The 25,514-nt window shown below is 36.3% G+C and overlaps 1 protein-coding gene and 1 pseudogene across 1 annotated transcript in view; both read left to right on the plus strand.

Moving 5' to 3' along the window:
- Nucleotides 1–25,514, plus strand: part of LOC108304548 (WD repeat-containing protein 7) — a 202,552-nt gene that overhangs the window by 121,705 nt on the left and 55,333 nt on the right. The window contains exon 7 of the mRNA XM_017528784.2: nucleotides 16,968–17,067. Coding sequence (XP_017384273.1) covers nucleotides 16,968–17,067 — 100 coding nt within the window. The remainder of the gene's footprint in view (nucleotides 1–16,967; nucleotides 17,068–25,514) is intronic.
- Nucleotides 11,745–11,937, plus strand: LOC119471311 (annotated as a pseudogene).

Raw genomic sequence — 25,514 nt, forward strand, 5'->3', positions numbered from 1 at the left:
AGTTTATAAACCAGGTAGTTTTAAAGATTCCATGATCATCAAGAACATGCTAGGAAGAAGCTCACACAACGGAGTATTAGAGAGAACTGAGGAAGCAGATAGGAAGGTGAAATTTAGAAACATGCAGAGTACTTGCTACCTGTCAGGCACTGGGGAGAAGAATGATCTCAGAGTATTGTTCCCAGACTGCCTTCAAGAGAATGACCTGATTTCTAGGCTCCACCTGAGAGCCACTCCACCAGACTTTTCTGAAGCCTAGCAATTTCATAGCCTCCCCTGGTGATTCTTACCAACACGCAGCTTAGAAAACCAAGTACTCTAGTAATCCAAAATCAAGAAAAACAAAACCTGAATCATTGTTCTTTGTGGCTACATTGTGTTACCTAAAACCTTAAATCCTTGGATGTTTATTCTTTTATACATTGAATAAACATGGAATTTCTAAGGAAATGCCTGAACATATTCCTTCAGCCCATGCATTCCAGAGGTGCACCCTGAGCTTTTAAAGGCTTGCCCTTAGACAGCGCCACAGAATGCCTGCTGAAGACTTTAGCTGCAAGCTTTCATTCATCAGGTGTTATCTAAAACTCAGTTGAGAAACACAGAGCACTACGAAGCTGGTTTAGAATACACGTGGTCCATTCATTCCTCAGAGTATTCTAGTTTACATCCCTAGATTGAGTGAAATCATCTGAGAGCTGCATGTTTGGCCTAGGCTGTCTGGTCTCCTCCAGGGTTTCCTTGCCTGTGTTCCTCTTTAGCATCAGGCCTGCCATTTGCAAGGAGGCACCTTCCAAGGGAGTGTGGAAGAAAATGGAGGTGCCATTGTCTCAGGGCTGTCGTGTTGATGTCATTTGGTACGTTGTTTAGTGTCCCTTCTATGAAGACTCCATCTGGACGTTTCTTTTAAATCTGCATGACAACCCATTTTTGTTTGTTTTCCTAAGGAACCTCAAATGTGTTTTGTTTTTTGTGGGTTTTTGTTTGTTTTTTTTTTTTCCCGTATAACCAGTGTTAATTTTAAAATTTGCCTTGGCCATTAAGCAGCTCAAAGCCAAATTCCCTGCTATGTCTGGGAAGTTACGACTTTTGACTCCCATATTCCTTTCCTCATTATCATACCTCCAGCTCTGTCTTCCTTGTCTACCTTTTTAATATATAGTATAAGCTTCCCTCAGTCCTTTATGTCGTGTGTGTGTGTGTGTGTGTATTATATATGTGTGTATGTACCTAAGTACGTGTGTGTATGTGTGTATATAAAATATACGGTTTTATTTCAAAAGCCATGAAAGTAAAAATAACCATTCTTATAAGAATAATATCAGCTATGATTCATTTCTAAAATAGAAAAGACTTTTTTTGTATTAACTGAAATACCTTAGATCTTCCTGGAGTCGTTTATATAGCTATAGATATTTTTCTATAATAAATCCAGTAAAATTTATAAAAATCACACACTATTAACTAGCTGTATTAACTTTATAGTCATAGCTTTAAATATTTCCTAATTCACATTTTATTTTCAGGGATATTAATAATGTAGTGTCATCTACTAATAATACAAGAAATTTACTTAGATTTCAGTGCCCTTGAAAAAATATAGCACACTCATCCTTCAAAACACAGTTATACAAAATAGTTCTCCTGTCATATTTTTCATCACTGTAACAAATATGACTATTAATATATAGGAGATAAACTGCATCTATTTTAAAGCACAAACATATCAGCCATAAGACTGCTGCAGCACTGAATTAGTTTTATGTTTATGAATAAGTAGAATGGCAAGCACAATAAGGTAACATTTAAGAAATGAATCTCTGTACGTTCTTTCTCAACTGGGCCTTGGCTTTGTCTTTAAGTGTCCTCAGTGATCTTCAAAAAGGCATCATCCAGCACTCTAGATAATTATTGTTAGAGGGTTCTGAGTAATTTACATTTAATTGCCTGAACTATAAATAATACAGCATCCTTAGTTAAAAATACCCTAGACACCAAGAAAGTAGAACTGATTCCTTTCAAGGCTTGGGAGGATAAACATCACTGAAGTTTCTTCAGAATTTCTTGTTAGAATTTCGTTGCAAGTTGCCATGTTACTGAATTCAGATCCCCTTGTGAAGTCCCTCACACAGAAGACCAATCAGCGAGGAGTGTGCCGTGCTTGACTCAGTTGGATTCTGTATTTTTCTCTGGTCACCGATCAATGCTGACTGGTATTACACTACTCAGTGTGACATAGCAGCATAAAATGTGCAGACATAGAGCAGGGCTTGCATTGTGCTCTGCACAGATATTATTGAGCCAAGAGAAAAACACTCTAGAACCTGCATGTGTGAAAAGCACATGTTCCAAAAGGAATGCTTGTTTTTTATTTGACCAAAGTACTCTTTACTAATGTCAGAATAGAGAGATGTAAGCTCTTAGAAGCTACTGTCAAGGCACAATTAGAAATGAAGATAAAATACTTCTACAAATATAATGTACTTTTTAAGTTTAAGGTGACTTTATTACAGTCTTGAGGTCTGGCAGTGATGTAATGCATGACCAATAAAGGATTAGGGTTTTTAATGAAATTGTAATTCGTAAGAGATTTTAGGATTTCTTCATAGCAAAAATTAGATACGCCTCTAGATGTGATTTTTGGTCACTTAAAACTGCACAGTCATGCACATTACAAGTAGCTTGAGAAAAGGGGCTTTTCCCTTCATTTCTTTTATAGCAACTAGTAGAGGGCTCCATCTGGCCAAAGACCATATGCCCCAGCATTCCCAGATAGGTCCTTATCTCATGCACTTTTATTGTTTTAAATTAAGGCAGTTTATTTGATGTATAACCAAGAGTGATTTAATTTTTATGGTTTTTAAAGAGTTGTCAAGTAAATAAATTCACAGATTCAAAAAAAAAAAATCCTTTGTTGGGCTCTGTCCCAATTTTTAGTTTAAAAAACATACACCCTCAGTATAGCCACTCAATAACTGTGGTTGAATAATGACACTAGCAGTGGCACTTCATGTGTTCAGTCCTTAATTTCATCGTAATAAATGGTACCAGTTCTCTCACTTAAGCAGTGACCTTACTGCATTATTTTTATAGGATTACAAGTTGTAAAATTTTGATTCTGAAAAGGACCTTCTGTCATGAATTACTGCCTCCTGTCCTTCATTTTAAAAACAGGCAAACTGACAAGCTTTTTTTGTGCTGACAGTCAGACCAAAGTGAAGCCACGCTTTGCTGAACGGATCGCATTCCTGCTCTGTGTTCTTCCAAGTTGAGTGTGCGCTGTTACACAGGCTTACACATGTCAGGAACACACACAGGGATGAGCCGTCTCATCAGAGGATGAGCTGACCACTGCTGAGGTCCAGGCCCAGGGGTCTTCCTCTCCATCCTTCATCTCACTGTCTCAGCTCCTCTTGGACCTTGCTCTTTAGAGAACTATCTCTTTTATCCTTAATTTCTCCTTCTCTGTGATATCGCTTTCTCAGCCTGGAAGTGTGTTTTATTCTCTCTCTTGTAAAAAACGCTTCCTTCTCTCTGCATCTTCTTCACCTACTGTCCAGTCCGTCCTCCTCCAGGACAAGAAGTCTACACTGTGTCCAGTTCATCAGCTCTCCCGCTCTCTTAATCTACTCAAATCCGATTTTTGTCCCCACTAATCTCTCTCTCTCTCCCCCTTCTCTCTCTCTCTCTCATTCACTCTCTCTTCTTCCCTCTCTCGCATTCTGCCTCTCTTTCTGTCTCTCGCGTGTGTGCACACCTCCACACACACACATTACAAACAATTTTTGATTGCCAAATGCTTTTCAGTCTTTAAAAGTAGTGGTTCTCAAACTTTTTGGTTTCAAGATCTCATCAAAATTGAAGACCTGAGTTTTTGTTTATGAAGATTATAGATATTTTTATTTTTTAAAATTAAAACTGAGTGTTTTAAAAATATTGATTTATTTAAGAAGTAAACTTATTCATATTGATGGAAACACAATTTATGAAAAATACTTTCCAAAATAAAGAACAAATACTGAGAAAAGTAGGATTGCTTTACATTTGTCAGATCTCTTTACTGTCTAGAAAACAGGTGGAATTTAATATCTGTGCATGTCTTTATTACATTATGTTGTTTTGGTTGAAATATATGGTCAGAATTTTAAAATCTGCTCTCACAAATATGTAGTTGAAAAGGGAGGAATGTTTTAACAGCCTTTTCAGATAATTTTATATCTTCTTGGGTACTACACCAAAACTCAACATGTGATTGTTTTTTAAGGGTTAGCTGCAACATGGAATCTGCAGTCATATGGACTTTTACTGTCATATTAAATCCACTAGTATATCTTGCACTTTGAATGGGTAGTTCACCTGCCCATGATTTTGTAACGTTATGCACTGGTCAATGGAGAACGTTGGTCCATTGAGTTATGTTGGCTCTCCATATGTGGTCATACTGCATTTCACAATATCAAAATACCACGTTTGCTAATATGTGACCTCATCTTAGCATATTTTGATCTCCTCAAAAAAGTCAGTGAGTGTTTCCAAAATTCTAATTTTTTACTTGAATTTTTTGTTGGCAATAAATCTTGTCAGTTGTTTTCCTGGAAAGGCTTACCTTTGTTCATATTGAAGAAAGTATCTCTCAAATAACTATAGTTTTTCTCTCAGTTTTGCTTTCAAGTAAATGTCATTCGATGAAAAAAGCAGCTAGTTCATTTTGCAAGTTAATCTTATGAGCTTTTTTCTCCAAGACAACCATGAGATTTCAGGATACAGTAGAAGTGCTTTCTGTGTACTTTCCACTTTGTCACACTGAATATTGAAACAATGTGTGCTCAAGGGTTGAAATGTAATCAATTAATAGCTTTTCATCATGGATATTCTGAAGTGAGACCGTCCTGTTGTTTTGCTCACTGCCAGCATGTGTAACGACTGCTAAACTATTACATGTCAGTGCCCCTTCAGGTTCAAGTGCCAGCAGCTTTACCCGTCATCACTTTTGCATCAGTGCGAAATCAACATGATGAAAAGGCCAAATAATATCTCAGTATTTTTATTAAAATAGTTTTGATCTCATAGACTTCTTCAAGGAACATAAGGCCCCGAGGAATCTGCAAACCACAGTTTGAGATTTAGTGAAATCCTTTGTTGCACAGAATCACAAAACTTATTTTTTCTTTCTTAAAACTCTTATTTTCTGCACCTCCTGCATCCCAAAGTGATAACCTTTCCTAGGATTCAGTACCTGGAGAGAAGGTAGGCTAGATTTCAGGAAAACTAAGGCTAGGTTTCCTGTAGCTCAGTAGAAATCCGGAAACTTCTTATTTTAAAGGACCATTAACTTTTCTTGGGATTCCTGACTGTCCTTAAGTTCCAATGCCACTGGTTCCACAAGTGGACCCCCTTAAGGAACCAGGGACATTTGATGTTAAAGCACCATGATACATAATACTTGGCAGCAAATCTCCCTATCGTTTAGAGGTCACATTATAGATGACATCCTATTAAATGTGACAGCCTTGCATTCTCTAAGTGCCATTCTCAAATTCTCTAGGCTCAGGGCACATTAGTCTTTTTTTTTCTTCTTTTAATAAGACCAAGCTTATTCCTACCTCAGGACTTTTGTTCTTGCTATTTCCTCTGCCTAGAAGGCATCTCCTCCAGATATTGATGTAGCCTGCTTGGTCTCATCACTCAGGTCAACCTCCTCTGATTCCCTGTGTACAATAGCCTCCTCGCCATCACTCTCACATTACCCTTTTAGCTTCACAGAATTTATATAATCTACACTCCTCTTGTTTATGCTTTTTTTTTTTTTTTAACTCATTAAGCCCTTAAGAACTGGAGCTTTTCTGATAATTTCCTCTTATAGTCCCAGCAGCCTTCATTGTTGAATGATGAATGCAGAGACCTTGTGCCTGCACTGAGGATTAAAGGGTCTGCTCCTGGAGCAGAGAGACAGGCGCACACTCCCGTACCTCTTTCTCACACCCTCTTCCTCACCGTTGTTTCCTTGGCTTTCCCTTCTCTAGTTCACAGTTACCTGTTCCCCATCCTAAATGTCATCTCATCCTGTCAATTCCAAAGTTATCTTACAGTCTCTTCTCAGCAACCCTAAGCACTTGGTGTTTAGGTTGCTTTTGTTTTTTTGAAACAAAGTTCTCAAGGCTACAGAATATATGTAATTCCCCAAAATATGGAATATATATGAAATCTTAAGAGATATACACATGATGTATACATCTTAAGCTACATATATACTATATATCTATCTGTATTATACATACATCTTAAGATATTTATATGCACACTATATGTATATACACATGCACATATACATATGTATACACACTGTATATAGTCTGCTTTTTCAAAGATTTAAGACTAACTGAATAATTCTCAACCTCTTTAATATTAGGACCCCTTTAAACTCTTAAACATTATTGAATAACTCAAAGAACATTTGTTTATAGTGAGTTATAACTATCAATATTTGCCATATTAGAAATTTAAACTGAAAAATTTTTTAATTATTGTATTTAAAAAGAACCCATTATATGTTAAGACAAAAATATTTTTATGAAAAATGATGTTTGCCAACTTCTTTGATTTCTGGCTTAATAGAAGTCAGCTGGATTCTCCTATCTCCTTCCACCTGTAATATCTCAGATTATGTAAAATCTGGAAAACTCAGCTATACATTTGTGAGAAAATGAGAGTGAAAGGGGCAAATAACATCCTGGTGTCAGTATGGACACTTGAGAAGCACTGCTGTCAGCTGTCCCTGTGGGACTGCCTCTGGTGAGACCACGAATTCCAGGTGGTGGGCGCTCCCACCTCTGCCACCCCAGCTGTGCAGTCCGGGGCACATCACTCGACTTCAGTTTCCTCCTGTATGAAACAAGGGCTCTTGTGCCTGCTAACTGTGGCAACATTCAACTCTAAAATAGTAGAAATTTTGTGTAGCAACTACTTTTCTCATGACTGACTTACAAATATATGGTTACCAATCATTATCTTACAATAAATTCTGAAACATGTTAAAATATATGCATTGTAAGGTAGGGCTATATGAATGCTGCACCTTCTTCAATGCCTTCCTGAAAATTCTTTGAAGTACTTAATCTCAAACCTAATCCTACATTAAGACTATTTAATGAACAAAGAACTCAATATGGAAAGTAAACCACATGTTTTAAGAAAAACAAGGAGTTCCTATTTTGTTTAATGCTATTTTTGTAATTAAGTTTCATGGGGAGAAAAGTTTAAATGGAAACCAAAGGGATAGTTTTTTAAAAGCATATTATCTCTGCTACATTCAAACAATGGATTATTATTCAGCACTCTTAAAAAATTAGCTGTCAAGCCATGAAAAGATATGGAGAAATGCATATTACTAAATGTAAGAAACCAATCTGAAAAGGCTATCTATTATATGATCCCCAGCTATATGACATCCTGGAAATGGCAAAACTGTAGTTGGTAAAAAGATTAGTGGTTGCCAGAGGTCGGGGGAGAAAGGATTTTCAGGGTAGTGATACTATGTTATGTGATACATATGATACTCTAATGGTAGATGTATGCCATCATACATTTGTCAAAATCCATAGAATGTACAGAGCCAACGCTAATGTAAATGATGTGTAAATTTATCAGAAAACTGCCACCCTGGTGCAGGATATTGATAGTAGGGAGGCCGTGTGTATGCAGAGATGGGAGTAATATAGAAACTCTACTTTCTCCTCAGTTTTGCTTTGAATTGAAAACATCTCTAAAAAACTTTTTTTAAAAGCGTTATCATCCACTTAGTATACTTACTAAAGAGTTAAATCAATAGAAACGTCAATCATATTTAATGATGATATTTACCACACTATATGGTGTTTATCTTTTAAACCTAAGAATAAAAATGAAAAAATATTTTAATTGGCTGGTTTTTAACAAATAAATGGTTAATCTTAGCACCCAATTCCAAAATTAGAAAAATATAAGCCACTCAAGAAATAGGAATCAAAAAATCGAACCTGTTCAGTTTAACAAAGTAAAATAATTTTTAATCACTTGTGGACTTTTCTGAAAAATTCCAGTTCATTCAGTTATTTGTCTATGCTGTGTGCCATGCTGGGCCCATCAGGTAGTCCCTGCCCTGAAGGGCCTTAAAGTTGGCTTGACAGAGACAGAGAGGTCAATCAGTGAGCTGTCACAAACACTGCGAGAAAAGGGTATCCCGGACACACAGAAGAGTCCTAGAGCCATGATAAGAGGGACACAAAGGAGGGACCTGGCAGTTGTGCATAGAAGAAAGGAGAACTGGTAGTATTTTAGCCAAGTTTTTAAAGATGAGTAGATGTTTATCAGGTAGACATATCCTTCTGACTCCAAAATCTATGCTTATTTTTATATGTAAGAATGACTGTCACTGAACGAAATACTACTGAAACACTATTGTGAATGATTGACTAATCAGTGATTACTTTGCAAAAATTACAGTGTGTCTCCCTTTACATTGCATATGTCATGGCCAAGAATGAAGACATTCTCAAGCACCCTGTGCATAGAACTGAACAATGTATGTAATGACTCAACTACTTTGGCTTTTCAGTAGATATTAAAGACATTAGTAGTGGCAAGGAGGGTGCTAACTTTAAAGGACTTGGGGTGTAATTTTCTCTAATTTACTTAAAATGGATAAAGCACATGAGTTTTAATAGCATTGACATTGAAATTTAAAGTATTTAATATTGTTTTTGCTGGATTTAACTGATTATCTTTTAGTTGACCTTCGTTGGAAGTTATCTTGTAATATTTACGTAGAAAAATTTGCTTTATATTAAAATACTCATTCACTTGTTTCCTCTAAATGATATTATTTCTTACCATCGTCTCTATTAAATATGGAGAACTGTGGCATATCATACAGCCATTAAAAAGATTGTGAGGTAATCCATTTCTATTGACATGGAAAGATGTTAGTAAAAGATAAATTTTTAAAAGAAACTAGCAACATTGTAGAAGAGTATCTAAAATAAAATAATTTTTAAAAAAGAAAACTATGTGTGAGGATCAGCATTCATACATATACAGGTATATATATGAAGAGAAAAAAGTCTGGAAAGACACACCCCAAGCTATGACTGTCAGATACTGGGAGTGATGGGAGGGGATTGTTGGTAAAGAATAACTTTCACTTATTAACTGTTTTTGTGTAATAAATCATCTGTATTTCTATTTTCAATGAGTGTGTGTTCCTTTCAAATTGGATATATATTAGAATAATGCAAATAAAAAAATAGTAAAAAGTGTCATTGGGGAAACATTAAAGCTGTAACAGATAAGATTTTAAAAATTCAAAGTGAAGTAAGTATTTAAACTTTTTAACTGAATAAAAAACTAATCTAGACAGAACAGTTAAAAGTCTGTAATTTCAGAGATAGCTTACCTTTTCTTAAACTTCGTTATTATGTAGACAGACTGATTGATTTTGCTTTTCAAGTGAAAAGCTGAATCAGCTCTGTTCACGCTAAATGGGCACTTAAAATCTAGTAAGGAAATGAATACTGTCTACTTTAGAACAGTGCATGAGCTCATTTTTTAAGAAACTCCTCCAAACCTGTGGTTTGTTTTTAATCCCATTTGGTGATTACAATAATGGGATGTAAAGTAGCTTCAGTCCTAAATTCCAGTAAAATTCTTAACTTAGGTTCCATTTTGTAGAATACTTTTAATGATAAATAATTATAGCTGTTACTCCTATATTCACTAGTAGAAATCCCTCTAAAATCATTCTAGTCCAGTTTGTCTACCCTAAAAACTCCCAGACAGGTGGCTATCTTTTAATACTAAAGTTCTTCATATTAAAGCAAAAAACTCTAGACCTTCCAGCAGTATTCCATTTCACTGGATAACAGAAGGAATATTTAATTTTCAGCCTGTTTGAAATGATATAAAAAAGTGCTTCACACCAAATCCCTATTATTTATACTAGAAAATTTAGACCGAAACTATAAAATAATTTGTAATTATCAGGTTTATACTTGTAAATCATAAATATTTTTAAATATATAAATTTAAAATATTCTGAGCATTCATTTTCCTTATTTATTAGCATGTTATTAGTTGGCATTTACTTGCCCTAGGAAAATGGCAAATTAACTACATTATTTAATCTTTCTATTCAGAAATGCAGGTGATTGATAATGATGACAGCTGATAAGGTTTGCATGTAGCTACCAGTGTTTACTATGTGTCAGGCACTGTTTTAGGTACTTCTGTTGCATTAACTTATTTCAACTACACAACACCATAATAAGTAGTATTATCATTTCCATTTTCCATATCAAAACGCTGAGACATAGACAAGGAACTTACTCACAGTTACACAATTAGTAAGTATAGATACAGGCAATAAGTAACCTGTTTCTCAGCCATTGTGCCTCAAACCCTAGATATGCATGGTATTTTTCCTTGCAGGATTTCTGATGCCTGACAGCCCAGGAAGCATTTTTGATCTTGCTTTTAACATGCCAACTACAGTGTGCTTATGGCAAGTTTTTCAGAGGGAAATGAATTTGATTATTAACTACTCAGCAGGAAATACTTATTGACTGTTTACAGTGTGCAAGACCCTGATTGGGAAGTAACGACTCTCAAATGGAATTACCCAATGTCCATCACCATCCCAGAATGAGAACTATTTCATTTGGTTTTTTGAACTAATGCTTGCCACAGGAATGAAGCATTTCTGGAAAACATTTCCCCATCCTCCACTATTCATAGCCCCAAAAACTACCAACACAGCCACTTTGATGTCTATGAATTTTTCAAACATATTAGCAGCATGGCAGGCTGGAATTCTGGAGGGTGTGTACAGACATGTTCTAGAAAGTGCCTCTTCCTGAACAAAACTGTCCCCCTTAATTGTGGCTGTGGCATCTGTGGGGGCTGTAGACCAATTCTCTGAACACCTACTCTTGAATCTTTCAGGTTGAGCTCCTCAAGTGTGTGGCCCTGAAAGAGCTCTTTGGCATCTTGTCCTGTCTAGTCAAGGAGGTTGAGGTGGTTGGTTGTCACTGGTACTTTCTTAGGGTCAAGGTGACATGTACATTGCTCCACTGTAGAAATCCTGTTGTTCTTTCCTGTAGAACCAGCTTGCCTGTGTGGCAGGATCAAATCTTTCCTGTGGTTTTCTTGGGAATACGTCATAGGTATTTCCTTTCCCATCCAGTATGCATGATGAATAAAGGGATGCAGTGTGCAGTTGATTAGATTTCAAATAATTTTTCTGTAAGAATGCAATCTACATGTATATCCTGCAGACTATACCAAGCGAGTCAATCTAAAGTCACTTTGTGCAAATTAAAACAAAAATGTGATACTATTTTTGTCCTCTTATTGGCAAAATAGTATGAAGTTTGCTATTACCAAATAGGAGCACTCTTTTAGTGAAAAGTGAAGGCAATTTTGCATTGTCTATTAAAATTTAAAATGTGCATATGCTTTGGTGCAGCTTTGGTGAATGTATCCTACAAAAATACCTAGGTATACAATGGTCTGTGTACAGTATAGCCCACATTCCCATCAGAAAAAGAATGGTTAAATAATGTAATGCGCATACACAGAACTACAGTGCAGATGTGAGCAAGCATGACATGAGATCCATGTGTGCTGACATAAGGGGACGTCCCATGAAGAAAATGAAGTTGCGGAAAAGTATGTGTACTGTGTACATCACTTTTGTATTAAAGGTTAGAAAATAGACTATACTTTCAGGGATCATTTCTGTGGTTTGTTAGTAGAGAAATTGCTCTGAACATGTAGAGCAGAAACCACAAAGAGGAGGCGCACCATCCTCTCCTGAGCGTGTTGTTTCCCTGCAACGGCCTTTGCCATTGATGATTGTTCTTTTCCTCTGCAAGAGTAAGAGGGGGAGGACACAGTCTGAATGGTTTTGTTTGTTTGTTTGTGTGTTTGTTAAAAAAAAAAAAAAGGTAGAAAAAGCTCTCAGAAGATCCAGTAAATAGTTAACAGCAGTTACTGTTGGTGGGGTAGGGACTTGAAAGGAAAGACTTACTTTTTATTCTACATATATTGGTGTGTTTTGAGTTTTTTACAAGTATATATTGCCTTGATATTTTCTTAAGAAAAACAGTCAAATTTTGTGAACCATTTTAAATCAATGTTAAGAATTTCCAAAAACAGCTTCACAAAAATTACTCATAATACCTCAGTTACTTATGAAAATACATATACAAATACTTAGGACAGTGCCTGATACATAATACTCAGTAAATGTTAGCTGCGCATAGTAGTCATTGTGATATTATTTTGGGGGCAAAAAAAAGGATAGTTGTATTCCCTATATTATTTTCTGTATATGCTAAGATTTAAGGTGGTTTCATGTGAAACTGGAGGCTAATCTTGGATTAACTGAAGAGTGTTTCTTGTTGCATTCTAATTTTCAAGGAAATGATATATAGCAGTAACTTAACATCCTGAGATCATTGCAAATGACCGAACATAGTTGAAGTGATTTTACAGGTTTCCATCTTTCTCCCAAGTCCTAATTCTGCTGAGAGTTGCATGTTTTCTATTTCTTTTTTCAAATTAACTTTTAAATTACACACATTTTCTCTTATTTGGCGACCATTTTTGATAAAGATTAAAAATTCATCAATTCAAGGAAAAGTATGACTAGGGAGTGCCAAAGTTGTTTAGAAACTCAGGCACTTGGTATTTGGCAAACTCCCAAGCAACATAGTGTGCTTCAAAGTGATTTGCTGTGCCAGAGTAGACTCAGTTCATATTAGTATTTCTAACTCAAACCGTCCCTCTCTGGGGTTTGTACACCCCACTGTGAGTTGCTCCTCAATAGTTGAAGTCACAAATACATCTTAAAAGAACTGGATTGTGTCACTCCTCCCCAATAATCTGTTCTAGTAATAGTTAATAATGATTGATAAACTATGATCTGTTAATTATGTTTTGTGTGATGATACCATTTTTATTGAAATTTTTGTGTGCTGATATAAATCTTTGGCAAATTCTTAGAATCATTTTTTTTTAACCAGGACAACATTTAGATTGAAAATATATTTTATTGTGTATATTATTATTTAGACTATTTGTATTTACCTTTTTGAATTTCAGCTCATGCAATCTTTTCTAATTCCCTAATATATAATTACATATTTTTATTATATAACTGTCAGTCTCATGCTAAGGTACCCAGACTCCAGGAGCCTTTACAGATAACTTCTTGTAAATCTACAATTGTTTTGTCTCAATTGAAAATACATTTCTAGAAGGGTCATGGGAGAGCCTGTTTCTTGATTTCTGCCGTTTTTGGACAGTTTTTGTTTCCTTTGTTATTCATCTCAGTGATTATTTTAGACCCTATAGAATATCCATTAGTCATAAAAATCCATATTTAGCATAGATTATGCACTGGTGACTGAAGGATAAGTGTAATGTTTCAAACTTCACTTACTGTTGCATCCTATTTGTTTGGACCATATTTATGTATTCATGCAAAACACAAAGTCCCTGATGGAGGATAAAAAGCAATAAATAAAAATCGTTGTTTAATGTCTTAATGGTGATGGGCATAATAAAGAAAAAGTAGGGTACTGGGTTAAAAGTAATGGGTAAAGGACTGTTGTGTTAAGGTGGCCCATAAAGGCCTCCTTGGTCAAGATAACTTTGGAACAGAGACCTAAATGAAGTGAGGGCATGAGCAACAGTGGTAACAGGCTGAGATTTTCAAGCAGAGAGGGCAACAACTGTCAAAATCCAAAATGGGAACCCCCTTTGGCATATTTAAGAAAGTGCAAGGAGATCACTGTGACTAGAGCGGCATGAACAAAGGCAGGAGTTGCTAAGACCCTGAAGGAAGGTTGTGAACAGAAGAGAGGTGATTTGATTTATTGTTGAAAAGTTACTCTGACTGCATATGGGCAATGATGAAAGCCTAGAGATCAGTGACTTTCAACTTGTTGATGACCACCTCAGCTCCAGCAAGAAATACACTTTACATCATTGCCCATTTCTACTTTATTCTTCTTTCACTGATTTGAGTGGTGCTGTGCTCTCTGGCTTCACAGTTTTCTTGTGGTCCGCCTGGCAGAGGAGAACTGTTGTTCAAACATCAATATTAAAAAAGGATTCTTGCCAGGTCATGACCAACTGTCTAAGTGACGTGTTATCAATACAGTGAACTGGACACTGAGGTACCATTTCCAGAAAGCTCAGGACACAAGAACCCTTACTCTGAGACCCCCAAATTTTAGCGGAATGTTCATCCCTTAGGAAAAATCCAGTCATGCAAGATTGGTCAAGATTAGAAAAGGACAGCTTTAAAAACTGTAATGGACCCTTCTCTTCAATCCATTGATCCTTTCAAGTCAGGAAGCAAGTAATGCATATCTACCATCCTTCATCTTGACAGACCCTACGAGGAGGACTGGCTCGAGGAAAGAGTAGACTAGGAGTATGGTGGGCTCCGGAAGCCTCAGCAGGGATCAGTTCACTGCAGCTGGTTCCCATGGTGGATACTTGGGAAGTGACTGCGTACATACCACTGATTCTTTCTGTTAAGCAAGCCACTGCTAAAGGAATAAAAAGTTAAACAAGAAATCCTAAGATTAAAACATGCCTTAAGACCTTCAGTGTCCAGAATTCTTTTATTGTTTACAAGTATTAGTCCTGTAGTAAATTCCAAAGAATGAAAAATGCAGACCTGTAATATATATGGCCCTTTCAGGCAGAGTAAAGATTTGATTCTAAGAATAGATTTGATCTTTCCTTCTGCCATAAATAATGGTGTTTGTAGATGATATAGAAGGATGAGTTTGATATCCAGAGCATAGAAAATGGGCAGTGTAACAAAACCTCTTTGGATTCCAGTTTCACTAAGTAAGATTTCGTCAACACAAGTATATTTTACCAATGTATTGTTTTGAAGAGGGTTATTTTAGAGGTGATTATTTTCAGTTTTGCAGAAGGATGTTGGCAATATAGTTATTAAATTTGTGCAAATAATAGGTAAAACAAAAGACCACTGCAAATTGTATTTTCCTATGCCGATTAACCTGCACAGAATAAATATTTGCTAAAACATTTGTTAGATATTATATTCCATGTACTCAAATAGGAGATAAATTATTCATGAGTATATGTGTATAAATATAGATGTGGGTATGGGCATATAGATACAGTGCTGCCCAATACTTACACACTGTAATTATTGAATAACAAAATCGTAAATGTTTTTTAAGCTCTTCTAAATCACTTTCATTTTCAAGCGTGAGAATGGTAGGTTTTGCATGCTGATTCCCACTCTCTCTTAAGGTAGAATAATATTCTTTGGGCAAGAAGAGCTTTGAGAAACTAGCTTTTTCCTAAACACTTAATAGCCAGGGAAGCTTCACATGTTTTGGGAGCTTTCTGTATGCTTCCTTCTCTCAAACCAATGTAGAAAGAGGAGAGTGCCAGTCATGAGCTCATAAAATCCACCCAGCAGGACACACTAAAGTAGTTTCCTTCCTGTTACTAAAAGTTCAAAAAAAAAAAAAATGAAGCATTAACCTTCCACTAAAGGGGAAGAGGTTGGTTATTCAGCGGGGCTTAGGGATGGCACAAACATCTTGTTCAGTATATTACTTGGTGATAAGTAACAAAAGTTTAAAAATTTAATGGCTTGTTTTCCAGATTTGTGAAATATATATGAATGTCATAGTGTCTGCTAATGCCAAATGGCTTTGTCAGAATATCACTGGTTTGAGAGTTCTCCCACATTCAAACATCTTGGCTCTCTCAGCCTGTATTACTAGAATTTCAGAAATGCTGTCCCATGCCTTAGTATATTTACCTCAAGAAAGCATTAGATAAATGAGATTCTTTTTCTGTCATGCTTTGCTTGCCCCTTCCCCCTTATAAAATATAAATATTAACAGAAAAGTTAGTTTGGTATTAAGGAACCAAAGAGAAAAAGACAAGGAATGTACAGTAGAATTGATGCAACTCCTCCTATATATTTAGGGTACACACCACCTGTTCATCTGGGCAACTCACACCGAGACAATAGGACTACATAATGGGAAGCTATATTCAAAACTCTTTGCAGATATAAAATCATTTCTTATTTAGACTTCTAATAATTTTTATTCTTACCTTCAGGCCCTAGCCATATAGACATGAAATCAGTATGGCAATGCACACATAAGGAATTCAAATAGTTAACCTCATCATGAAAATTAATCTAGAAAAATAAAAATAAATAATAAATCAATCTCTTATAATCTTCAAACCATCCTCACTAAATCCTGTTTTTATGCAATACAAAATAAGCACCAAATATTATTCATACTGCTAAAAGCCACAGCTATCATTTAGATAAGCTGGTAAACATGGGAAATCAGGGGAACTTGACAGGATAACTTTTTCTGATGGATAGCTTTCTAATTTTACTCTAAATTACGGATATGAACTTAAGCATAAATTTTATGTAGGCTTTGTATGATTGTTCTGCCAGAAAGTATATATTACTCTTTAATACTGTAATAAACCAGGAGAACATAATTACATGGAATATGTAACCCTTTTCATCTTTTCCATTTCTATTCAAATAGAAATATTTGCATAATAGTCACTGTAGCAAAACCAGATTTTCATAAATAATCTTTTTGTATTTGGCCCTTATTTCTTGTTTCAAAAATTCAAGCATGTTTGTGATTATAAGTTGTTTTCTGTTGAAAATAATTATTAAGAGGCCAAAGCGATATTGTATGTCATTGTTCTTTCAGTTGATTTTCAAGAATTACTAAAATGAAACATTTTTGAAAAATCATAACATATTATAGATACATTTACTTCAAAATGTATATCAGAGCTGGCTTTAACCTTTGAAATGTTGCCGTCCACCTCCATGTATAGGTTATCTCACCTGGCTTCTTGTTTTTGTCGTTAAAATTTCAACTCAGGTTCTACATGGTCAGCTACTATGAGCGGAATCACAGAATAGCAGTTGGAGCTCGCCATGGTTCAGTGGCCCTGTACGACATCCGGACTGGAAAATGTCAGGTAAATAAATCATTGTGACTTCCTCTCCATAAAGCGTGGAAGTTATTGAAGGGAGAGAGAGACTAGCACTTCACCAGTTGACGTGCTGAGCTGCTGGAACATTATGGATAATGCTGAAGGGATCAATAGTTTAATGAAGGACGCAAAGAATATAGAGCCCTACTGTCTTCATTCACTGGGATTGAAGGGCTGCCGCAGAAGAGTTCGTAAGAGAGCCCAGAGTGAGGTGGCACTGCTGACAAACTATTTTGCAATACATCTCTTCTTGTGTTAAACAGAGTTTTCTGATCTTTTTGTTTTTGCCATGTGTTTTCTGAAAAGTTCAATGATACATTATTATGATACAATGATTGAGCAAAAATTAATTTTCTCTCTAAGTGAAATCAGGTATTTCACAATTATAAGACAGTGATCTAGTCAATTCAAGAAAGAAGAAATCACAACAGCATTTATTATAGTTCTATGTAAAGGAAATAGATACTGTACTGGAAGTACTACTTTTTGTATTTTTATAACACTCTTGATGCTTTTATAACACTTCACTGTTTATGAAAAATTCTTCTTGATTTTGATCCTGATCTTAATCACCTGATTCTCAAAATATACCAACTGAGAAGACAGGGCAAACCTAACCCCACATTAGATATAAAGGAACTGAAGCACAGAGGCTTAAATCACTTTATCCCAGAGTCACACTGTTACTTAACAAAATCAGGGTTAGGCTCCACCATGATCATGGTAAAGTTATAATGTTGCATTGGTAAATAGTTCCAAGTCATAGCTTCTTATATTTCTTTGTAGCATTTATTAATGTGGACATATTCAGCCATATTATCATATTAGGAATTTCCAGAAGGATAGGAAGAAATTCGTCAGGATGTGGCTGAAATGTTAAACTGTCTGTTTAATTTAATGAACTATTAATTAACTATCTAAAAGATTGCTTGGCTTTTTTTTCCACGAAGTAGTTCTAAGAGATGGTAACAGGTGTTCAGGTGTTAGGGGGTAAAAATTTCAGGGGTCAGACAAGTTTGGGGAATACTGTTAGAATGTTAAACAGCTTTCTTTGTTCAGGCTTTCTTAAAGTCCCTAATATGTGACTGTATATTGTGCATTTTTGGGCATGCAGTTGATGCACTATTTGCCATATTTATTTAACTGTCAATTTTTGTTTGTGTATGTGATTTTTTAAAAGACATTAACTCCCCATCATATTCTTCTCACTGAGAACAATGAAACCACTCTGAATACTTGTTTAAAAGTTAAATTCCGTGTAGTTTATAAGATCATTTCATAAGAGAGGTTCTTTAGATAGCATTTTCAAATTCTCTTTTGTTAAGACAATTTTTAAAATTGGAGTATATTATTACTAGTAGATTTGAGAGACATAAACCACAAGCATCTACCAGGTAAAATAAAAAAAAGAACAAAGATGACCTTGTGAGGCTTCTTTAGAAATGAAGTGAAGAAATCACAGAGAGGACCCTGTTACCACATAAGACACAGCTGCCACCAGCAGAAGGAAAAGTGAGGCGACCCCAGGATGAGTGAGAGAACAACAGCTTTTAAGAATTAATGAGAAAGGACCACGTTGTACTTAAGGATACGTTTCTTTATTTTTCTTCCTACTAAGGCGTCTCAGTGAAGATCTTGGTAGCATGCAGAAAAAATTAAGATTTTTAATATCTTATCCTTTTCAGCTAAATTACTTGAGAAACATTTTTCTTAACGTGAATAGGTAATGTCATTCATATTCTATTTTATGTATATCATTTTAGTATATTTAGACATTTTATTTTTGTTTGGTTTGTTTGCTTTTGAGATGGAGTCTCTCTTTGTTGTCTAGCCCGGAGAACAGTGGCATGATCTTGGCTCACTGCAACCTCTGCCTCCCACGTTCAAGCGATTCTCAGTTGAAGCAATTCTCACCTCAGCCTCTCGAGTAGCTGTAATTACAGGCATGTGCCACCATGACCGGCTAATTTTTTTGTATTTTTAGCAGAGACAGCATTCTCACCATGTTAGCCAGGCTGGTCTCAAACTTCTAATCTCAAGTGATCTACTCACCTGAGCCTCCCAAAGTGCTGGGAGTATAGGCATGAGCCATCACGCCCAGGCTATTTAGACATTTTTGTGTCCCCATAATTTTTTCCTACCTCATCTTCTTGATTTTGATACCCAAAGTTAAAAACCCAAATTATTGAATAACCTTTAGCTTCCACATCTTATGAAAGGGAAGGCTGCACCTTCCTCTCATCATTCAGAACATGAAAACAAAGTTAAATCTTTAACGTCAATTATTACTTTTGTCAGTTACAGTTATATCCAGTGACACTGAACTCTTAAGCTATTCTCTTAATTCTTTTACTTTACTAGCATTATAATATTTGGAAAAAAATGAGCCAACATCAGAACAAAATATGTAGATATGGCTAGCATGTTTGGAAATGATGTGTATTATAAGGTGAATCAAAGGATCATTTTGAACTAAGAATGCAGTGAAGAATTTTTTAAAGAATCTGTTGGAATCAGTTAACGGAGAGAGTGAGACAACTTTTTTAGCATGGACAAAGGCATAGAGCTATCACATAAAAATATATAAAGGGATAGCTAGGAAATTCACGTGGCTGTAGGGGTATGGTCCCAATTGGATGGAAAAATGAGGCATGACCACTTAGATGAGGGAAATCACACTGAAGGGGAAGAAAGGATCCTGAGGCTGAGAAGAGGCCCAGTGGGGCAGAGAACCCATGACTGAGAGACTGAGAGTCACATATGTCTCTTGTCATCTTGAGATTGGTTGGTAAAAGTTAAAGGAAAAATTAAGCCTCTTTCCCTTAGCTTTTGGTATTAATGTCTGCCTTTTTTTTTTAACCTTTTTTTTTTATTTGTTCTTCCCAAACAGATTATGTAAAACCACAGGACAAGGTAGCATGTTGGTCTGAAACATGAATTGTCCTTATATCAAGGGTTGACAAACTGTGGCCTGAAGCTAGCCCACCACTTGTTTTAGTAAATAAAGTTTTATTGGAACACAGGCACACACATTCATTTATATATTGTCTACTGCAATGGCAGAATTGAGTAGTTGTCACTGGCAAATACTGTTTTGTGGTCCACAGGCCTAAAATATTTATGATCTGGCCCTTTACAGAAAGGGTTTGCTAACCACTGCCTAAGGTAATTGAGGAGGAAGAGTCAACTAATTTAACTAAAAGTTATTTAAAACATTATAGTATAATATAGTGGATGAGGATAACTAGAAATTTGTGTGGGCTTGAACTCCATCTCTGTGTTAATGATTGTTAATATAATTATATATTATATTATTATATGTATATTTCCAAGGATACAAAGTTAATTACTAAATTCTGTAAGCTGAAGTTTCTACATTTGTAAAATGGTAACAGAAGTAATGTCTATTATTGTTAGAACTGTTAAAGAGAAATTTATCTACATACTTGTTAACAAAAATGGTAAGGCAGACTTTATCAAAGAGGGACATGGTAGTGGGCATAGTGACCGCAATGAGATCTCACAGTGAGGGAGAGACTCCAGCTCCTACAAGGACAACTGGGGATTTGTAACCAAGTGGCAGAGTGGGGTCAGGGCATGGAGGATTGCAGTTGACCCTTGAACAAGGGTTTGGGCTGTGTGGGTTCACCTATGCATGGGTTTTTTTTTCAATAAAAATTACCTCAAGTGTGCGTGCCTCTCCTGCCCCCTCTTACACCTCCTTCACCTCTTCTGCCTCTGCCAGCCCTGAGACAGCAAGACCGACCCCTCTTCTTCCTCCTCCTCCTCTGCCTACTCAACATGAAGATGAGGAGGATGAAGGTCTTTATGATGATCCACTTCCACTTGATGAAGAGTAAATAGATTTTCTCTTCCTTATGATTTTAACGTTTTCTTTTCTCTAGCTTACATAATTGTAAGAATACAGTATATAACATATAATATACAAAATATGTGTTAAACAACTGTTGTATGTTATTGGTAAGGCTTCTGCTCCTCTAGTGCTCTATAAGTAGTCAAACTTGGTGAAAGTAAAAATTACATGTTGACTTTTAACTCTGCGGGAGTTGGCACCCTTTACCCCTGTATTCTTCAAGAGTCAGCTGTACTACAAAGAAATATCAAGGATAAGGGGTTTCTGGCTAAGCTGACTTGTCAGGATTCTTGCTGAAGGCAGGCCAGGGGATTAAGATATTGGAGGTATGGTTAGATGCCCAGGAAGGGGGATTTTTTCTAAAAGGACTTAGGATTCTTGTTCAAACTGGATTCAAGAAGGGCAGAGAGGGAAGCCCAAGTTCAGGCCTAGTCAAGCAGGGAACTCAGAGGAGCCTGATGAAGGTTTTGGTCAAAGGAGAGAGTCTGTGTCAGAAGTCAATATGGTCACTTATGTAAAATTCTTAGCCAGCACCAGCCAAATAGTTAGCATTCAGTAAATGTTGGCGATTATCATATTAAAGTAAAATTGGAAATATATTGCATTACAATTAAATCCCATTAATTTTAGGGAATTTAACAGATGAAACTGGAGACACCTGGGCTTTCATAGGTGGTAGGGCTAGGAGTTCACCCTGCTCAGTAGGGAGCGCTTGAGTGGGAAAGCAGCACTACCTTAGGTCATGTGAAGGTTTCCTTTCTACAGGCTGCTCCTGCTTGTGGTGGTAGCTGAGTCTCCACTGATTATGGAGATCAGAAACTTTGATGCAATTCAGTAGTTAAAGTCCTGCTTTGCTACTGACTATACTTTTACTGGGGACCGCCAGTGATTTAGGAATGTACCTGACTAGAATTTTGCTTAGTTTTTTGTTTGTTTGTTTGTTTGTTTTTAAGTATCTAACTCCCTGTGAAGAAGTGCTTAAATTTTGTTGATATTCTGTGCTGTTGCTAAGCAGATGAATTAGGGTCCCCGACTCCTTAGAGATCCAGGCATGTGTTTGGTTAAATCAGCAATGAAAATCTTCCCTCTAGCAGTATTTGCCTTTGGTTTGGCAGACTTGATATCACATCTCACTGATTTTCAATCCTTTTGGAATTCATTCTTTGTAATAACTGCTCACTCTATGCAAGATTCTCTTAGGCCCATGTTAACTAGCTTTCCTCATGAAGTTTGTACGGTCATCCCTCGGTGGAGTATGAACAGGGAATTGGTTCTGGACCACCCTGGGATACCAAAATCCATGGATGCTCAAGTCCCTGATATAAAATGCTGAGGTATTTACGTATAACCTTGGCACATCCTGTCATATACTTTAAATCATCTCTAGATTACTTATAACATCTAACACAATGTAAATGTTATATAAATAGTTACACTGTATTGGTTAGGGAGTAATGACAAAAAAAAAGTCCATACACACTCAGTGCAGATGCAGCCATCCATTTTGCTTCCAAATATTTTCCATCAGCTGTTGATTGAATCCAAGGATGAGAAAATCACGGAGTGAGTGTACTGTGTCATTTGGAGGTGTCATCCACTTTGGTAGATGTAGGTACTTCTCATGCTTATGTAATAGGGCTACCAAAAAAAAAAAAAAAAAAAAAAAAAAGCAATGATGGATGAGAGAAAGTGTACCTGAAGACTTCTGTATATCAAATTATTAAAATAAGTTTACTATTGAAAAGTTTAAGTTCCTTAAAGAACCTGTTCTTAAAGCTTCCGGTTTTCTAGTGCCTGGTACATAGTAGATGCACAATGAAATGCATGATGCTCAACTAAAAAACTCTGAGGCCTTAGGGTAGAAAAAATTTAAAAATACAATATGACATGGTAAACCAAAACAAACTGTGCCATAATTATATCAAGTATATTAGTTTAGGTACAGTTATGTTTCAGTATGTCAGAATGTCAGAATCACCTCATCAAATTTTGTTTCTATATGGAGAGAATAGGATATTTTTTCAGAAAAATCATAGAAAAACCTTTCTTGTGAGTCATGAAAGATATATCTATATATCTATAGTAAACCATGACCAGGCCTGCCATAGGCCAGATAATGAAAGAAAGAAAATAGAAGGAAAGATTGATGATATGTATAGAACTGTGGTAACTGTGGTCTAACTCTAATCCTGTATAGAGCAGGAGGTAATTCTGGAATGTTAACATGTGCCTTGTCCTGCTGCCTACCGAGCACTGAGCCTACAGTTTGAGCTCCCCTGGCCTTGCAGGTTCCTTTCTCCATATGGGATGGATGCATTGGCCTCTAATCTTCAGATACTCCTCCATGAGAAGAGGACTCAGTAGTAGGATACTGTGTGCATTTACTTGCACCCTTAACTCCTGAATATCCTCTGTCCCACTCTTTTGTTAATTCAGAAGTATGGAAATGAAAGCAGCTCTGAGTGTTGTCCAGATCGTTTCCACCAGTCTTTGAACCCTGACTTATCCCATCACTGTGCAACCTGGCTTACTTTCATTCTTCAGCCAACAAGGTTTCACCAACTAGTCCAGCAACATTGTTATATACAAGCATTTGCATATACAAACTAATGGGAAAACCAGACTAACTACGACTGCCTTAAAGTGTTCATGGAAGATGGAAAGGATAACCTCAGCAAGGTTTCTTCTCTCTTTCACATTTTTTTCCCCAAATGCAAACTAATTTTGAGGACTAGTCTTATCAACTTGTGGAGTACATATATTTCTACTTCATTCCTTATGGCTCCAGGGGCCAGTCCAGGTTTTATGGGACCTGGTTTTTATATAATTTGGGGAGTTACCTTTAAGAAAAAGAAATTGAGGCCTGTGCAACAATATAAAATAAAAAATAAACTTAATTAGCTCCATAGAATATTTATTTTTAATAGCTCCTTTAAAATGGCATCTTATCCTTTCTGTAGCTACCATCCTTCTTGTCTCCTTTATTTTATTATTGTATGTAGTGAGTGGGGGCCTACAGCAGCCCCCACCTTCTAGCTTCCACCTTTACTGAGCCTCTGAAACCACACACACCCTTGGGATGGCTTCATACAACTGACTCCCCTCTCTCAAGTCCTATCTTTCCTTAACTTCCGTAGCGCTGTCACCTGTCTTGATTTGCATGTCTCTTTTACTGGATTTCCTGATCTCTTAGAGGACCTTAATGTTAACTCTTGTCACTCCACTAAAATCCCAGGGCATAGATTTCTTCTTTCATCTCTTCTTTTTCCTGACTTTGGCTGAAAATCCATACATTATTATTGATACTGATTATTCCCTCAAAGCAGATAAGACAAATCAGGTCTCCAGCCAGGGCCCTGCCTAAACTCTAGCTTCATGACTTTTAACAATGTGCTAGCCGCTTCCATTTGGATATCCTGTTGTCTCAAATTCATGTGTCAGTCTCTCTAGCCCCTACTTTCTACCAGCATCTTTTCTAACCTGCCTTTCCTGTAACTGGCATGATAACATGGCACCACAAGTCATGTCGCCTCTCCTTCACCTATCCATATCCACTTACTAAGTTTCAGTTTAACTTTTCTTTAGTGGTCTACCTGAAATCTACCTTTTCTCTCTGCTAACAGCCTAAATTAGGCTCTTGGCCTTTCTTCAAGGCCTCTGAGATTCTGGTTTTGATCATCATACATAATCCCCTCCTTCTGTGAGCTGTTTCATTCAATAACCCCATTCTCTATCATTCCCTATCCTCATCCTTTCCCAGCTTACACAGGAAGCATTCAGAAATATCTGTTGGATGATTTATTGTAAACACAGTAAGGATTTCAGGAGATGCCTGGTTCGAGTTACATTTATCTTTATATTATATTGAAATGTCTCACCGAGTAAATACACTTACTGTATACTAATAGGTGAAGCACTCCTGGCAAACAAAAATGCTGAAGGCAATCCACATTAAACCATGAGTGTTAGCTCTGTGTTAATGTTTTTATTAATGCTTCTATTAAAATTTATTTTGCCTGCCCTTTGTATTACTTACACCCCTTGTAAGTTACACAACCCTCTCAAACTCTTTATTTGTATTCATATTTGTTGCTCAAAATAATTATTTTATTTTTGGTGTTTATAATAAGCCAAATTTAATGTGATCTCTGAATTCAATTACTAGGCTATTTATTTCCTCTTTCTTTCTAGAGAAGGCAGTGTGGTTGCATACTTAATAGATTCTGAAACTGAACTGCCTGAATTCAAGTCCTTTCTCAGCTGCTTCTTAGTTTTGTGGCTTTGAACAAGGCACTTAAACTATCTGTGCTTGTTTCTTCATCTATAAAATGGACATAATAACACTTCTAGCATTGTGTTATAAATATATGTTTAAAAAATGTTAAAAAATGTTAGCTCTCCTAACCTGAATAGGTTAAACCTATTTAACCGTTGGTTTAAATAAGACTACATCAGCCCACCCCATTCTGTTCCCTCCTCCTGTGGTATACACTACTTCATATTGGCTAGCTCTGTTGAAATTTCCTTCTTAGGACTTTTTTCTTTTCTTTTTTTTTTT

Source organism: Cebus imitator, unplaced genomic scaffold (genome assembly GCF_001604975.1).
Source record: "Cebus imitator isolate Cc_AM_T3 unplaced genomic scaffold, Cebus_imitator-1.0 Scaffold55, whole genome shotgun sequence".
Taxonomy (NCBI): Eukaryota; Metazoa; Chordata; class Mammalia; order Primates; family Cebidae; genus Cebus; species Cebus imitator.